The following is an 18,837-nucleotide window of genomic DNA, read 5'->3' on the forward strand; positions in this document are numbered from 1 at the left end:
CCTTATTATAATGTAGTGATTTTGTACTACAAAAAACCTTTTTACAAAAAACCTTCAATTTCCAACTGGTAAAAAAACTTTGTTCTCACTATTCTCCTCACCTGTGATTATAACTATCCAAATTTGCTATGGATGCATCTGTTTTGTCTAATGACGGTCAAGGATAGCAAAAAAGCACCCTCACTACTCACACCAAAAGCTGTTCACATGTACGATATACCCCTGATGATTCAAGTAGAACATTGTCATTACATAATATCATAGAGAAACCATAGCATAAGTATATCCCATGGTATAGGGGTGTTTATGTCGTAACTTTTACTGTTATCTCAAGCTGATAGTCCACGTAGTTCTTTCCTGTGAAGCTTTATGACGCTGGTAGTCTCCCATATTGTGCCGTTCATACACTCTTACCCGGTCAAACAGTGAAAATCTACAATAATCGACAGTAATCGGCTTGAAATAACAGTAAAAGTTGCGACATAAACGCCCTTTACCATGGATATCTACTTACGCTATTGTTTCACTATGATATATTGATTACTCGATATTTATTTATTTTTCTATAAAGTTGAGTTATTCAAATAACTCAAGGATTGCCTCAGTATTTTACTTACCAATGTTTACACATCAGTGTTGTTTGTCTAGTGTTGTTTGTATAAATGAATATACAGTTCTCTAAAATTATTTTTCTTTCTGTATTTGATTTCAGACAATACCTGCGTAGCAGGAAGGACACAGTGCGCTGTGTGGTGACAAATCTGACGGAGGAGGGGCCAGGTGACCTGGCTGAGGAGTTGGTGCGGGGAGGGGAGGCCAGTGACCCCGTCGACGAACAGGCTGCCGAAATGGAGGATTGGCAGAACTGGAAGCCCGATCCTGTCGACAGCGATCCCAGTACGTAATAGCATCGAAAAAACAATCAATAGGTTTTCTCTTTGTATACGAATTCTTTGGTGATAGTTTATATTTCGCACCCAGGGCGGAAAATGTGTGTTTGCCGGCTCGAGAATGCACCTTTTAGTTCGAGAGCCGGCAGAACATTTTTGCCCGCGCTGCGAACGATATTTTTCGCTACGCAACAACGAACAAACTAAAAACTTGATGAATTGAAAGCTTAACGAATTGACAACTTGATAAGCTGATACGTGATGAACTGAGAACTTGACAAACTGAAAAGTTGATGAAATTTAAGCTTGACGAAATGAATACTTAACGAATTGCAAAACTTGATAATCTGATACTCGACGAATTTAAAACTTTACAAGCTTTATTCAATTTTCAACTTCTCATTTTACATTTTAAACTTGATGAACTGGACAATCTAAAATCTTGACAAACTGAAAACTTTAAAAATTGACAAACTAAAACTTGTCAAACTGAGAACTTGACGAACTGAATCTTGAAGAACTGGAAACTTGACATACTGTAGACTTGACGAGTTGAAATGATCAGCTGTTATTAAAAGTCATTTTCTCTCCACCCTAGGCCCGAAAGTATTATTGTCAAGCTCCTGTTACTTTTAGAAAGTCCAGTGGATACAGTATCATATATTCAATTCTAAAATATCTAATTAACACTAGCATATTGCCATTCAACATCAATAAAATTAACCTCTCCTTAACACATTCTTACTAATGTCTAACAAGTATGCAACGGTATAACTGACTGTGGATCAGCCTGCATCGAAAATTAAATACCGTGAGACCTGACGAACTGAACGGCTCAACTTCTCATTTGTTTTTCAGTATCTCTAGAAACGATCAAAATAGGTCACTTACTTAATGAACTGACATCTTGACGAACTGAGAGACCCTCCCTCTTCCAATTGAGAGGTATTTTTGATGCAAGTGATTTCTTGATGCAATGTTAGTAATTGTATGCAATGTATGTTGGTAATTCTCCCACCTCATTCCATTGATTTAATTAATAAAACGCTATCTGTGATTTATTGATCCTATGATAGTAATTGTATGCAATCTATACTAGTAACTGTCCCACGTCATTCCATTGGTTTTATTATTTATTGTATTTTTTTGTGTGTTTTTACAGTGAAAACGCCGAAAAGTGGGCGAACCTCTGATATTATTTCGATGCTGGTGAACGTGTATGGAAGCAAGGAGCTGTTGTCAATGATACCGTACTCTTCTGGCCGATCGGCTTCTCTCTCAGCTCTTCTACAACACTGAAAGGAAATACGCTATCTGGAGCTACTCAACTCAGGTGAGATAATCAAAGTGACTCATGCATAGAGTACAAACATGAATGGCGAGGTAGTTCTAGTATTTCAGTACTTTAGAAGTAGAGGGTTAAGTGTAAGAGAGGGCCGACTGCGCCCTAACTTCGCCCTCCTAGGTCAAAATAAAGGCAGTCATTCTAATCTATTCTAGCTTTGATGAGCTTACACTATTTTAGTGGTATAACTTTTTTCGACTACAGTATAGTTTCACTAGAGGATAGAAGCATCTTCAGTGAGGTCCACGTTATAATGGCAGTGTTGGATTACCAATGGTATTGCTATCCTTGTCTATAATTCAACAAAGCCTATAGTGCTATCTCTCTCTCGCTTTCCTCAGTTGCCAGATCGTCTTAACAATGTAGAATTAATAATTAATTAACAAAATATTTCATCTTAATTATGAAATTATTGAAAATATAATTTTTTGCTTAATAAAATATTATTGGTTATTTTAAACGAGAATAAACAGTTGATATTACATTTTTGTCTTTTTTAGTTTATTTTTTTTCTCTTTCTTAATTTGCTCTGTGTTAACTGTAACATTTCCTTTTTTCTGCCCAAACAGTTTTTGTAGCCTTGGGATTATTTTCCATAATAATGATTTTTTTGTAATGATCTTTAGGGTATGGTTGTAGTTTTTTAGTAATCTTGTAATTATTTCCATAACTATGGTAAATTTATGCTCTGTATATACTGTAAAAAATGGAAAATAAATTGAATTGATTTGAATTTAATAAACGTGTATCAGCTACCGTTTATAGAAGGCAAAGACCGAAGTTCGGCAAAGTTTTTCTCCTATCTTTCTCCACTGCCATTATAACGTGGACCTCACTTATCTATAGTGAGATTCACGTTATAAAGTCAGCACCTGATTAACATTGGTTTACTATCCTTGTCTGTCATTAGATAAAGCAGATAGCTCTATCCTTCTCCAACTCGGCACGTTGCCAAATCGGTTGTATGCCATGAAGAAATATGATGAACTACCAGAATATTTAACCAATCTCAATTATGAAAATTAATCAATTCACTTATTTAATCTAGGGATTCAACCCGGTACCATTTGTTTTTAAAATAGGCAACCATTCCACTCTTATCTATCGGCTATCAACAGTGTAGAAAAATCATGAATTGGAACACATTTTGAATCTGAGTTTTTCCAATTTAATTTTTGCTCTGATGGGCAGAAAACGAGTAGCATTGGTTCTTAAGGAGGTTCGTAAGGTTCTTACACATTTTCAGGTCGAAAATATGTAAATTTATTTATTTATTCATTCATTTACATTCAACAATGCACAAATCAAATAAATACATGATTAGAAAAAGACCAAAAGGCCTATACAGATAGATAGATAGATAATTTAGCAGCCACTGACCTCCTCTCAAATGGGGATATGGACTTGTCAATCATTTAAATTATTTAAACTAACCTAATCTTACTAATTAATTACTAAGTAATTAATAAACTAGCTGTCAATCATTTAAACTAGCCCAAATCTGTTCCCTTTCCGAATTTTGATAGTAATAAGCCAATGTCTAAAAGGTAGGTTATGTTGCTTCACTTTGAATCAAATTCCGAATGATAAACATGAATAAATAAATGATGAATGAATAAACATTCTCATATGAATCAATCGTACTCTTTTTTAAATAAATACCTAATAATAATAATGAATGAATCAACACTCCCATATGAACCAATCGTACTCTTTGTTGTCCAGTAAATCAGAGATTCATTGGAAAGCAGGGTTTAGTGATTGTATTGAGTAGATTCTCAACTTTCAAATACCTCTAATTTCAAATTTCAAAATTTTTTTTTTTAGGTTTGGTGACTCACAACTGTATTACTGTGAGGTTCAAGTAATGAGTGATTGGCTCCAATTATGATATGATAGCTCCAATTTCAAAAATTATTGATCTTTTCTAGGTTTGTTGACTCGCAACTGCATTACTGTGAGGTGATGTTGAAAGATGTGTACGACTCTAGGCGTATCAACGCACATCTGCATAGTGACCCGAATTTTGATCACACTAAACAGGTACGTTGAAAAAAGATCATTTTCAAAATAGAGAATTTAAAAAATCTTGATAAATCAGTTGTATCAGTTCAATATTTTTCCAAGTAATCATATTTTTTGTATTTAATTCATTCAATGCATACGTCGATAACGTGAGGTCGTCTTTCTGAATGGCCTCAGTCTGTTCCATCAACCGTCAATATGGATTAAACTATGAGACCAACCCAGAAATAGCTCATAATATTGAATAATGTTTTCGGACTTGAAACCCTTCTTGAGATCGGCCTCAGTGTGGCTAAGATAGAACTGAAGGCCGATCTCTACGATGAGCCTTTAAAATCCTAGTGAGAAATACCTTTAGAAACCAGTTTCTATGTTGCAATTTGTTGTACTGAATCAAACATCTCGAAAACGGTTCAATCAAATCGAATCAGTTCAATATTTTTTCTGTACCAAGTAATCATTTTTTTTGTATTCAATTCATTCAAGGCATAAGTAGATAACGGCCTCAGTCTGTTCCGTCAGCCGTCAATATGGACTAAACCATGAACCAACCCAGAAATAAATGTTTATGAACCAACCCAGAAATATGTTTATAAACCAATAAAATGTTCATGAACCAACCCAGAAATAATGTTTATAAACCAATAAAATGTTCATGAACCAACCCAGAAAAATTTTTGCAGCCCTGAAACCGTTCTTGAGATTCGCTTCAGTGTGACTAAAGGATAGAACTGAAAACCGATCGTACGAATAGCCTTAGAAATCCTATTAAGAAATCCTTTAGAAACCAGTGGAAGTTGTATCTGAAGTGATTTTCAATATATAGACTTTTAATAAAACTAATACCTTTGATTAGTTTGTAGAGTGTGAATTTTGATGTTGTGGAACTTTTCAATAGTTGAAGAGACTTGAGAAAAAGTCAAAAAAATAGTGAAGATTATCAAGTGGTTATTATTAGATTGTCTACATATTTTAAGACTGTAAAATAATATTTTTAAATAAAGTGGATTTTTAGACATTTCTCAAGTAATAGTTTCAATTAAAACTAATATGTTCAAATGTTGTACTGAATCAAACATCTGGAAAACGAATAAACCATTTAGGAATAGTTACGAACGGTTGATATTAGCTGTCATTCTTGCCTACAGAACATGCTATTCGATCTTCGATTTGCTTGGAAATTTTTCATCTAATCAGTTTCCTCTCTTTTTCAGCCTTATACTACGAACGCGCTCATTCTATCAGCTCAGTTCTGGCCGTCTTTCAAAGAATTGAACTCTTTAGAATTGCCAGACTTGGTAAAAGAGCGGTTAGCTGTTTACACAAAAGCGTTTGAGACGTTGAAGGTAGAATGCATTTTTCAATAGTAATATTAGAATTTATTTTCCCTTCCAGTTTTCAAATTAATAATTCTCCAGTTAAAATACTTATTACAATATTAATCAAATATTATCTTAAATTTGAGAATTCTATACCTATACTACTCTTACTTTCGCTTTACTACTCTGATAAAGCAACGCAAACACTATCTTGGTGTTTTCTATCAAGGCATTTGAGATTCTAAGATTCGCACATATCAGTATCAGAGTCCTAGTCCGGTTGAGCTCTAATATTCTTACCATGACATTTTATGGGGCTATTCATACCCGCTTGGTTGGGCTTAGTAGGAATAGCCCAATTGGAACTTACGGAAAAAAATATTTGCACTGAATCGCATGTGGACACTGATATGTGGGAAGTCAGCTGAACTCTACTCCTAAAGCCTGGTTTTCACTAGTAGAGTTAGTTAGTGGTCGAGTAACTGACATTCTAACTCTAGCGAGCTAACTCTACTCTACTTACTTGGTCGAGTAACTGTTTTAACTACAATTGAGAATAGTAGGTAAAGTGTGTTGTCTAGTGAACAGTAAATTAGCACTTAAACACTGATTAACACTTTAAGATATTTATTCAATAAATTATCTATGCCTATTAACAAATTATTCAATGCATAAGACTTCTTTGTTTTATTGTATTGAATGTTATAGTATCCAAATCTGTATTGTAATTGTGTTGATGAATAAACTTTGATTTGACTTTTTATTAAATAACAATATTTCTAAACTTGATAGCCTACGGCACGACTCTAATAGCTCGAGGACTGTTTTCATTAGCTTAGTAGTGGTAGAGTAGAGTGAGAAGCGGTGGTGGGGGAAGGCAAGTGGTAGAGTACTATCCCACGGTGCTATCCCACTCTACTCTACTAAAACTAGTTCTCTACCATGACTCTACCATGAACGTTTTCATCGGAGAGTTTGCAAGATAGTTACTACTTGCCCAGGGAACTCTACTACTAACTCTACTAATGAAAACCAGGCTTAAAGGAGGAAAGTAGTATCTTCATATTCTATTCCAGGGTTAAAGGAGGAAAGTAGTATCTTCATATTCTATTCCAGGGAGTGAAATACGACTGTAGATTGTTGTTTGAGGAGAAAGTATCCTCATATATTAATGAAGGATATAGTATTTGACATTATGCTGATTTTAGATGCTAGTGTTAGTAAATCCTTGATCTGTTTAATCATTGGTAATAACTTTTATCTTCAACATGTATCATCTATTTCCAAACGAACTAAGTTTTATTCCTGCAAAACTACTATTTTCATCTATTATGCACGCAGGGTAACCGAACGTTGAATTGGAAACCTCACCTGGGTTCAGTGAACCTGGATATCGAGCTGAAAGACAGGACAATCAATTTGACCGTTTCTCCGGTTCATGCTGCCATTATCTGGCATTTCCAGACAAAGAGTAAGTATTCACTTTTCCTTTATAGGGCTACTACAATTATTATAGAAATGAATTGAAAATCATCAATGATGATTTGCTCTAGAAAATGGCTCTGAAGAGTCGAAACATGTTGTGAATCAATATAATTTAAAAAGGGTACTTGATGATTTCTATTAAATTTCAAAGAGTAATTAATGAATTGTATACAATTTATTGTACTTATTCATTTATTACATTCCACAATCACAATATTAAATATTCAAATTAATTATTGGAGAGAATCAACAGGATAAACCCAAAACAGTTTCTCTCCCTAATTTTGATTAAATAGTCCAAAATGAAGTTATGCAATATTTCAAGAGTAAAGTGTATTGCATTGTATCACTTGTGAAGAATCTGAGTAAATTTCAACTATTTCCATTTAATGAATTATTTATTGCCATAAGTATACACATTTTCATATACTAAATTTCTATAAGAAGTAAAATCATGAACCGTGCAATAAATGCTTTTATAAATATTATACTGATGCATTCTGTTATTCTTTCATTTCAATTCTAAGATTAATACTCTACAACTCTCACTATACTTGATCGTAAAATGTATTGTTTATAATTTATTTGTAGTTTTTTTTATAAAACATGATTGAATTTTTTTCTTCGCAAGTTTTTGCAACTTGGAATCGCTTCTCGCATCCCTTTCGCCATCCCTCCTTATCTCTCCAGTCATCCTCTCGCAAACCTCTGCATTCCATATCTTTTCGAGCATTGGTCATCCATATTTTCCTTGGTCTACCTCGCTTTTGATGCTGGTTTGGAGTCCATTCAAAGACTCTGCATGGTATTCTCTGAGTAGGTAACCATACCATTCTACCTGGTTCTTAGCAATATATTTTCTTTTAATATCTATGACTGACTCTATAGAAATCAATTGAAAACCAAAGCAGTCATATTAAAATACTTAATGATTAACTCTATATTCTATTTGTTTTCCATCAATTTCAGATCAATGGACCATAGAAGAATGAGTCAAGTTCTAATGGTACCTGCCACTGCTCTTAGGAGGAGAATCGCATTCTGGCAGTCCAGGTAAACTCGCTCAAACATCATCATAGATGAAATTAAATTATAAATATTTATCATGGTTGTTTCATGTCAATGTAAACATATAATTGCAATCTATCTCTTCTTCTTCTTCTAGAATACAGCTCGATGTGAGCTTCAGCCTCTCGCACTAGAGCCCTCCATACATCACGGTCACATGCCTTTCGTCTCCATGCCACAACTCCCATTCTCCGGAGATCATCCTTCACTTCATCACTCCATCGATTGCGTGGCCTCCTTTGTCGTCTTCTACCCTCCATCCGGGCCTTATAAATTGTTTTTGGCATTCGATGGTCCGCCATTCTCTCTACATGACCAACCCAGCGCAATCTTGTAATTTGATGAATCGTACCACATCCTCCCTTCAGAATTCATTTATTTTATCATTTGACCGTCTCCTCCAGACTCCATTGTCATTGATGCTCCATATATGCGCCTAATAATCTTCTTTCGAAAACTCTCAGTTTGGTGGCATCAACTGTAGTAAATTCCAGGTTTCTGAACCGTATGTGATTATAGTCTTACCAGTGTCTTGTAAATTTTGAGCTAGTTGCTCTAGATAGTGATCGAGAGGTAATCAATTTAATATTCGCAAAGTAGGCACGATTTCCAGCTATCAATCTCTGTCTTATCTCGTCACTCACTTATTAGCACTATTCACGTCAACACCCAGTATGAGAAATGTTGTATGCTTTTAAAGGACCATTCTCCAGCTTCGAAGTCATTTACTCTTCGAGCAGCATTTCTTGTTATTATCATATGTTTAGTTTTTTCTGCATTTACATCCAAGCCATCTTCCTCCTTGCCACCAGGAGCTCCTCGAACATACCTTTCAGCTCTCTTTCGTTTCTGGCAATGAGTACAACATCGGCATATGCGCAGATTTGTCTAGATTTGTGAACAATGCAACCTGTGTTGGTCACACTTTCAGTACCTGCTAAATGGAAATATTGAAGAAGTTGCTGATAGAGCATCTCCCTGCCGCACTCCTCTTGACAATCTGAACTGGACCCGCATCTACCTTCCACAGTACTCTGGCTCTAGCATCATCCAATGTCATTTGCACCAACTCACAAGCTTCTTGGGTACTCCTTTTGCTCCATGTAACAGTAGAGGCTATCTCTGTTTACACTATCAAATGCAATTGCAATTTATAATATCTTGAACAACTATGTTAGAGCTAGTTCAAGTTCATTTCATGCTAAAGTATATTTTATAAATAAATATAAACTTTGACTTATTATAAGCACTTAGCCTTTGATTCAAGTTTTATACACAACTTTGACTTGAATACAATAATAGAAATGAGTAGAATAAACCAACAATCATGATTATTCTGTTGCATATCCGTACTTATCACTATTAAAATAAAACTTTAATTTTAAAAACACTTATGAAGTGAAAATGCACTTACTATTAGTAGTGACGATCGTTTCGACTGGTGTGGGTTATCATTAGACTGAAGCTAAGCTAATAATAAGAGTATTGAGTATTGGTCATCAGACTAAGCTAACCTAACTTCAGTCTGATGATGACCCACAACAGGCGGTCGAAACGATCGCCACTACCAATAGTAAGTGCATTTTCACTTCATAAGTGTTTTTAAAATTCAAACCACGATTATGTTTGAAGTGAATGTTATTCACAATGAATGAATAAATATGTGAACACAATAGTGTGACTCGCTAAGGTGGGAGGACGCAGACTATCTGCACTCCAAATGGTGTACACCATGAGTAGACTGAATCAAATCACCCTGTGAGTATGCCAGTATTAGGGCCAAGTCACATGAAGCGACTTCATACGAGTCGGCAGGGCAGGAAACTCTCGGATTGGCTGATTGGTAGGCATTCGGGATTAGCTGATAATCAGCCAATCGGAGAGCTTCCTGTCTTGCCGACTCGTCTGAAAAACGTCTTATGTGGCTTGGTCCTTACGCTTGGGAAACGACAGTTAGTGGGTATGCTCCAGTATTGAGAGCGTGGCTATGTCGGGGACGCACGATAATGTTAAACGCCCCTACATGACTGGGCTCTCAACTCTGGAATAGAGAGTCCAACACAAGGTGGGCTTAGATTGCTTGACTCATGTATGTGTCTAAATTTTTTAAAACCCAATTGGACTAATTTCCAATCAAAATTCGAGAATGGAATAGTAAGGGCTATAAGCCTGTTTTTCCATTCCCAATCTTTTTATAATTGTTTATGTGTGTTTTGTCTCTGCTGAATAATAAATACATCTACCGTCCTCTATAAAAATATCATGTTGAATTATTCCATTCTGTCTTTTAGATAAATAATTAATATAAATAAAGAAATGTGTTTTACTTCTTTGTTGAGTGTTTTTTCTTCAATTTTAAAATGAAAAATTTATTGTTTGGTAATTGCAGACTTTCAGACAAATAATTAAGTATTTCAAATGTGTTTTACTTCTTTATTAAGTGTTTTTTTTCAAATGGAATATCTTATTGTTTTGATAACTGATTGAAAAATGTGAACAGGACTGCTGCGTGAGATCTCGACAGACTGCTTCCTATGGTCGAGGAGAGTGGAGCCAAGTCCAAATGGCGTCTGTGCCGGAAATGGTTTGTGAGGACGAGGAGACCGAAAGTGTCATGGCGTCGGCACACGATCAACGCGAAGAGGAGCTACAGGTTAGTGATTGGATCGAAGGTTTAACGGGCGTTTGTTCTCGTTCAACGGCCGTCAACTTGTTGTATCAAAACATTTTCAAATGTTTTGATAATTTTAGATCTGTGGCCGTTTGTCTGCGTTCAACCGCCGGTCAACTTATCTACTACCTGGTGCTGTTTTACATGGAGCTCCTCGGATCTATGAGATTTCAAACTGTCTAGTGTATGAACATAATCCTAAATGCTCTGTTCAATTAGGTTTCAAAGGTGAAGGAAAAGTTAGGAGGTTTAGTTTTTGGCTTTTTAATGGCAATATTTTATGCTGCATCCACATGTTAGCCCAATGAGGGCCAATGACGACCAGCGCCAGTGGTTGCCAGCGCTGGCATATATGTGGATTAGGCATTGCCATGCTGGGCCAGCAACTGGGCCAACATGTGGACTAGGCATTAATGTTATTTCAAATGTTTTGATAATTTTAGATAATAAAAACGAATAAAAAAAGTTGAAATACTCGAACGTTTGATATATTGCATATATGAATGACACCCGTTTCACAGAATAGAATGCAAGCAAACAAACAAATCAAGTTGTAAAGAGACCAACTTGCAATAACTTGAGATTATCTTGTTAAGCGATCGATTCATTGTTCAAGTTTTTTTTTGTAGTTGGTTAGTTGTCTTACTATCTTGTATAAAAATATTATCCTTCAACTGTTATTAATAATTCTCTGTCCCTCTACTATTATTTTAATTCATTCTAAGCCTTGGTTGCACATCAGTGAGATTAAACCGCGCTATCACATTGTTCATTGGTTTTTATTGACTTTGGTTTTGTAAGAATATTTTTATTTTCCAAGAATCTGTTTACAAACTTTTGCCCGGTTTCACCTAGCTCGGTCAAGAACATGACTAATTTTCTGTTCAACTTATTAATTTAGAATATAGTAGAATGGTCTTTTTTATGTGTTGACGTCTGTTGATTTTATGTACATTTGATGACAAATTAACTGTTGTTATTCATTAATTTGCATAGATTAGTTGTCTTCAAGAATATATTTTCAACTATATTTCTTTGTTTGACAGGTGTTCTGGTCGTACATAGTAGGTATGCTGACAAACCTGGACTCCATGCCGCTGGAGAGAATCCACCAGATGTTGAAAATGTTCGCTTCGCAGGGTCCCTCGTCAGTGGAGTGCAGTCTGCAAGAGTTGCGGCTATTTCTCGACAGGAAAGTGCGCGAACATAAACTGTTGTTCAGTGGGGGCTTCTATCGGTTGCCAAAATCATAGGTACTGTTTTTCAAATGGAACTTCATCAAAAACATAGGTACCGTTTATCAACGATTTCAAGCATCCAAATAATAGGTACTGTGCCTTACTGGTTTTTAAATGGAACCTCATTGAAATCATGAGTGCCGTTTTTCATCCATTTAAAAAAAACCATTATTATTATTATTATTATTATTATTATTATTATTATTTCACCGATCCAAATCATAGCTACAGTACTAATATTTAAATGGAACTTTACCGAAAGCATAGGTGCCATTTTTAATACATTTCACAAATGTGTCATGGAGGAAAAAAGTAGCATTATCAGCTAAGCTGAAATGTTCTATGTGCGGGTTGCACAAAAACCGGTTAAATTTTAACTGTGATTAATCCACGAAAACCAATCAGAGAAGCCGTCTCTTCAAAAACGCCTTCTCTGATTGGTTATTGTAAAGTTAATCACGGTTAAAATTTAACCGGCTTTTGTGCAACCGGGCCTTGGTGATCTATTATTCAAACTTGTTTTTATATCTATAAATAATGTAGATTGTATTGAACATTGCTATTAAAGATGTTGAAGAATTCTTTCATAATTGGATAAAAATGATATTCTATTCATATTACACTATATTGAATAAATGATACAATATGCTATTCCAACTTCTAATTTTCTAATTGAGTTGTTTTATTGACACAAAACTTGAGTTTCAGTGTTCATGGTATCATCAGTTATTTGAAGCTCGATGATGATGATGATGATGATGCAAAGAGCAAAACATGATTGAAACCTTGGGTTATTTTATCCATAAAACTAGTCAAGTAGAAAATACAGTTCCTTTCAGTATTCAACCACCCATTACAGATAGAAAGTCTCTATTATAAACTATTTTTTTATTAATTGTTGTATAAATATGAAATCATGTTTTAAATTATCCTCAATTTTCTTCATTTTCAACATTCTTCACAATCTGATCGATACTATTTTTGGAAACATCATCTCTTTCATCGGGAATCTCATGCAGTTCTTCAGCATTTCCCAGGCACTTATCACCATCACTTTTATTTTGATATTTATACTTAGCATAACCATCTTTGTTCAAGTCGAAAGGTTCTACTAGTGCGCAGGAGCACAACTTCATTACAGAGTCTATTTCAGCTGGTGTTTTCGCGAATTCCTCCTTATACAAAGATACAACATAGTTTCTATTCTCTACTAGAACTTTCGCTCCATTCTTAACCATTGTAAACAAATCGGCTGAAACTTTTTTCAACACATTTTGCGAAATCCAAATCAAGTCGAAAAAGTTGTTGAACTTTTGTTTGTGAGGGAGGTCGGTGATGGCTGAAGGCGGGAAAAATGTTACTTTGAAGTTTGGCAAAGGAAGAGATGTGTAGTTGTCGCGTTCCTTAGCTTCTTTTTTCAAAAAATCTTCATCCTTTTTCGATTTTTGTGATGGTTTTTCAAATTCTGTGGATGTATGGATAGTTTCAGTTAACTCTGTAACCACCAATCCCAAATCTGCAAAAATGAAAAAGTTGAAAGAAATTATTTCCAAAGATGAATAATGTATCTCTTTTCTGTATAGGGCTACTTGTAATATAAATATAAAGAAATAAAAATCTCAGTACCCTTTTTTAAAAATATTTTATCACTACATGTTTCGGACATTGATGCCATTTTCAGTGATCATGTCCGAAACATGTAGTGATAAAATATTTTAAAAAAGGGGTACTGAGATTTTTATTTTCTTTATAATATGAATAATGTAACTTTGTAATAGGCTAAATAAATATACGCATCATGCAATTCAAAATTATTCCATATCTTGGGCTTTCATCCACATTACAAATGATGCATGATTTTGGACCGCCTTGACGAGCCGAGAAGAATGAAGTGTAGTATGATGAAATCTGAGCATTGTTTCAAATGTTATAAGTGTTTGAAATTTTGATCCTTGAGGTGTCCTTATGCGCGCCTCTCCACGAGGAAATACTGAAATAAAGTGCATCTAACGGGTGATCCTCGAAGAACATAATCTCATGAACTCATTTCATTGTGCAAAATATCAATGTAGTTGGTGATGATGGTTGAAGCTGAAAATTGGGTGTTTTTCACAATACAAGGAGCATTGTTGTCAGGTGTACCTGGAAATATATAATGAGATAGAGCGCTCTACCTGATCTAAGATTGTAGAGCACAAACATTCGCCAGAGGAATTTTGAATTATACATCTAAATGGTTACAATCGGATGATATTGTTGATCAAAAACTAAAACTCATCAGAATTGATTTTTTCTTAAAATTTTACTCATTTTTGAAAAATCATAAATCAGTATTTATTGGAGATACATACGTAGATATTGGAGAGAGTTACGAATGATCTCATTTTATTCAAAATTTTTAAAAAAGGCGAGAGTAAATGTTTCTGTCCGATTACTGGATTTGGCAGAAATAGCTGATAACTGGAAAATGAACCGAAAATACGAGGTTTTTCGGTCATTCTGTATCTTGCACAAGGAAATTTCGCATGAAGAAATTTGTTCTGGACTTGTCTCATGTGTCCAAATAATATATTAAAAAATCAGAACTACTATATCAATTGCAAGCTTTTCTATATCTATATTGACTGGACTAGTATAAGTTTCAGCTCATGCTTGATCATAAAAATTACAATCAATGAAAATGTATATTTACAGGGTTGATTTATTAGTGTTTGAGTTTATTCTTCAGCCAAGTTTCTACTACAACATATATGTACATTTTCTACGGTCGTATATTTGACATAATATCTATATCTATACGTACAAAGCTCTCCCATCTTTTAAGCTCTTCCATCATTGAAAACTACAATTTCATTTCTGCTTATCAGAAAGCTACTGATAATTTTGTCTAAGGGATTTGTTGTACAGTGAAATCCACTTTCAAAATTGTTAGAATGAAAAAATATAAATTTACAATAAAGAATGCTGATAGTTTTAAAGTAAACCTAACTATAGAATAAAATGAATCCAAATATTATACTTACTCAGCGAATCTTTCTCATCGGCATGACAGTACGGCGTCTGATGCTCAATCTCCCAAAACATCCTTGAAAGATTCCTGAACATAATGTCGGTTGATCGTTTCAAGTGAACGCCATTTTGCGTTTTCAGCATTTCTTTATCCTCACAGTCTAAACCAAACGCAATGTATGGCGCTGAAACCTGGTCGCCCAAGAATCCATGATGTAGAATTTGGTCTTGATGCTGGAATATGGCATTGGTCAGCGTTAAATTCTTCTCGGACATTTCTGTTTCGAGCCAGGTAAACGCTACTCCCGTCTCTCTCCATTTGCTGTACTCTCTCGCGTTGATTCTCTCCCCATGACGTCTCTCACTCAGTTTCATGTTGTAGTCCCAATCATAGGCGCCCTTTCTTGAATCATATCTAAAATAATTCCATCACATTAGACACGATTATTTTGCAGCTTGTTATAAAGAGTGAGTCATATGCATGGGAACCCTTCAATAAGTTGGAGACTGTTGTAGATATAACACTGTAACTTTCAGGATAAGTTATTGGTCAAATACTCTACCTTTTGACGTACAACTGAACTTCAACCCCTCATAAGGGGGGTGACTTAGGGGTTGTAACTCAAATATGTTAAATGTAAACACCCATTGTGTAGTACATCATTTTAAAGGCCTTTTTAAAACAAGAAAGATGGCATTGATAAAAATGTTCTATGATACTTTTATGCAAAATGGCGGCTGATTGAAGTTTTCGTTTTTAAAGAAATAATTGATAAAGTTCAGTCAGCCGCAATTTCGCATAAAAGTATCATAGACCATTTTTATTGATGTCATCCTCCTATTTATGAAAAGACCTTCAAAATGATGTACCACACAATGGATGTGTACATTCAAAATATTTGAGTTACAACCCCTTATTTCCTTAAAAACTAAAACTTCAATCCGCCGCTATTTTGCATAAAAGTATCATAGAACATTTTTATCGTTGCCATCTTTCTTGTTTTAAAAAGGCCTTTAAAATTATGTACTACACAGTGGGTGTTTACATTCAAAATATTCTAGCTACAACCCCTAAGTCACCCCATTATGAGGGGTTAAAATTCAATTGTTGAGTATTTGACCAATAACTTATCCTGAAAGTTACAGTATTATATCTACAACAGTCTCCAACTTATTGAAGGGTTCCCATACATATGACTCATTCTGTATAAACATTCTATGTATTATATTTGTATAGCCTATGTCATTCTGTTTATCTTTTGTATTGTTTAATTAATATAGAAATAATTACATAGCATGTACCATTTTTTTAACTTTTTTTGTATAATCACAACTAGCTTCAGCTTTAAGACCTTTTAGCCCTTTTTCAGGCTTTTAGACCTTTTTGTGTAGAAAGGATTTGTGACCTTTATTTTTAAGAAAGATATTTTTATTTTTCTATTCATGAAAAACAAGAAACATCATTATTTGCAATGTCAATGATGAACAGCATTTGTGCCACCTAAAAAAGCTGAACAAACTAAACATTTTTTTAAAATAATTCTTGTGTATCCATATATTCTTCTCAAGAAACAATTGTTTCAATCTAGTTTTTCTTTTTTGTATTTTTTCAAAATACTTTTAACCAATTGAAATTTTTAGGTGACGATTATTTTTGTTTAGAATCTCATCATTCATATTGGAAAATGTTTAGTTGAAATGAAATATTAGTTTAATGTCAACATTTTGCAATCAGTTTTCGTCTTAATTCCAACTTCAAAAACTCTCTATTTAAAAAAATATATTGAAGAACTATAATTGATCTGTACTCAAAACTCAATATGAAACATAATAATCTGTAAATACTATTCTATGTTTACAATCTGTTATTATGATTGCCTGTATTATTACATTTAGATTAAAAAAAAATACAACAACAAGTAGAATGATAAAAACTCATGTTGTAAAACCTAATGAGTTGAAAAAAATATCATACAGAAAAATGTTAAAGACTGAAGTTGAACCATAGTCACATCTTACCTTACTCCCATAGATTTCCTCAGCCTATTATCCCAGTGCTTAACCACATTATAGGTATCATTCTCCTGGCTCCAAAACTTGAAAACAATCTCCAATAAGTCCCTCTCTTTATATTTGAACAAATCCAATTCCACCAATGGCAATCTGAACTTTAAATAATCAAAATCAGTTACAGTTTCTATCAGTTGTTGAGCTTTTTCCGAAATATATTTTGCAGTATTAGGCCTCACCAGGGTGTTTCCATAGATCTCCATCCATAGATGAACTTTTTCTTTCAACCCGAGTTTTTCGGACGGCTCAAAAGCTGTCAATAAGAGCAACATCTGACGGGCGATCAGCTCCATCAGGACCTCGGCAATGTAGAAATTGATTTTCACTTGTCGTTTGTGTCGATAACACTTCGATATTGTTTCCAAAACATGCCTGGCGTCACTTCCACCAATAATTAAAATGTTAATAGGCTCATCGTCATTTTCCCGGTGATCCAACTCGTTTTGAAAGTCTATTGACGCGCTATAACCCCAAAACATTGTTTCGGTGATAGTCAAATAAAAATCACTGGTGAAAAATGGATGGAGGATTTGCTTCTAACTCTTCTAAGCTTCTTCCTGATCACAAATATAGGATTTTATTACCAGAAATGCAGCACATTGTTCTATTCTTAGCGTTGATAAACATAAATCTGAAAGATTGTAAGTTTACTTTACTTGAATACACTGCTGTACAGTAGGCCTACCTGAGACGTACATAGCAACCGATAACAGCACTTGACTACCTGAGTTTCGAGAAGCAGTAATATTGATCAAATACAGGCCCCTGTTTCATAAAAACTACAAAAAAACTAAAAAAAGTCTTATAATACAGGAACAGATGATTTTATCGGCTATATTGAGCATGTAATTGGAATGGTGAATCTCCTGTATTACGTGACTTATAAGTTTTATGAAACAGATTGTGGGAACGAAAATTATTTTTTTGCAATAAAGAATAAACCAAAAATTCAAATGCGCATATTTTTTATCAGAATGTACCTTTTTTGATTAAACTGTTACCTATACTTTATCATAGGCTATTCATTCAAAAATAAAGATTGATTTCATTCGTAAAATAATTTTAAATTATTTGATATTCAGACTATGGATAAAGGTTGTCCTGGCTAGTGAATTAGTCACTTTATACAGCCATGCAAATTGATAAATTAGGCTATACAGAGTGTTTCAGAAGAAGTGTCGAACATTTTAGGGTATTGTACCTGGATCATAGGAGACTACAAATGTCGTATTTTAGTGTCCAAAACTCAGTGGTTATCCTTATAGCTGCCATTTTGTTTTTTTTTACTTAGGAATTCTTATCTCAAGAACGAAATGATGTACTGATCTGAAATTTGGCATGAATATTTATGCTATAAAGACTCATCTTTGAATATAAATAAAAAATATTCGATGTGAAATTTCATTTTAAATCTATGATTTAATATGGCGGCCATTTTAAATCTTTGATTGCAAATTTCACAAAAACCGTTCACTTTACAGAAAACTTATAGGAGACAAAAAAAGTTAGCAAATGTTATCAAGATTTCAAAGATACCTCATTTATTGAGATTGGTCGGAGAATAACAGAGAAATCAATTATTTTCGTATTGCATGCATGACCACTTTTTACAATTTGAACATCAATATTACATTTCCAATTCCAATTGAATTTAAGATGAAACTTTGAAACTCGATATGGCTCCATCGTGCCATCCAGCTGATTTACAATGTTTTTC

At 34.3% G+C, this 18,837-nt stretch overlaps 2 protein-coding genes across 2 annotated transcripts; one reads left to right on the forward strand and one right to left on the reverse strand.

The window, feature by feature from the left end:
* Positions 1–712: 712 nt before the first annotated feature.
* LOC120356134 (anaphase-promoting complex subunit 2-like) lies at positions 713–12,056 on the forward strand (the record flags this gene model as incomplete). Its single annotated transcript, XM_039444980.1, has 6 exons — positions 713–897; positions 2,053–2,140; positions 4,167–4,278; positions 5,475–5,606; positions 10,633–10,785; positions 11,850–12,056. Coding segments are annotated over 6 exons (877 nt in total), but the record flags the coding sequence as incomplete, so codon positions are not given.
* A 572-nt stretch (positions 12,057–12,628) lies between these two features.
* Positions 12,629–17,816, reverse strand: LOC111057203 (dynein assembly factor 3, axonemal). The gene is made up of 3 exons (XM_022344641.2): positions 17,070–17,816; positions 15,065–15,465; positions 12,629–13,557 (listed from the first exon to the last, which is right to left on the reverse strand). Exons 1-3 carry the CDS (start codon positions 17,597–17,599, stop codon positions 12,974–12,976), a joined length of 1,515 nt encoding a protein of 504 aa, XP_022200333.2. The 5' UTR covers positions 17,600–17,816; the 3' UTR covers positions 12,629–12,973.
* Between the last annotated feature and the right edge of the window lie 1,021 nt (positions 17,817–18,837).

This window comes from Nilaparvata lugens, unplaced genomic scaffold, assembly GCF_014356525.2.
Source record: "Nilaparvata lugens isolate BPH unplaced genomic scaffold, ASM1435652v1 scaffold5919, whole genome shotgun sequence".
NCBI lineage: Eukaryota > Metazoa > Arthropoda > Insecta > Hemiptera > Delphacidae > Nilaparvata > Nilaparvata lugens.

Excerpts from the sequence above, each read along its gene's own strand:
- LOC111057203 (XM_022344641.2), bottom strand. The coding sequence starts at position 17,599 with ATGTTTTGGGGTTATAGCGCGTCAATAGACTTTCAAAACGAGTTGGAT. Across the intron at positions 15,466-17,069 it reads AGGAAATCTATGGGAGTAAG|ATATGATTCAAGAAAGGGCG; the intron begins GTAAGATGTGAC and ends GAATTATTTTAG. Across the intron at positions 13,558-15,064 it reads CGATGAGAAAGATTCGCTGA|ATTTGGGATTGGTGGTTACA; the intron begins GTAAGTATAATA and ends TCATTTTTGCAG.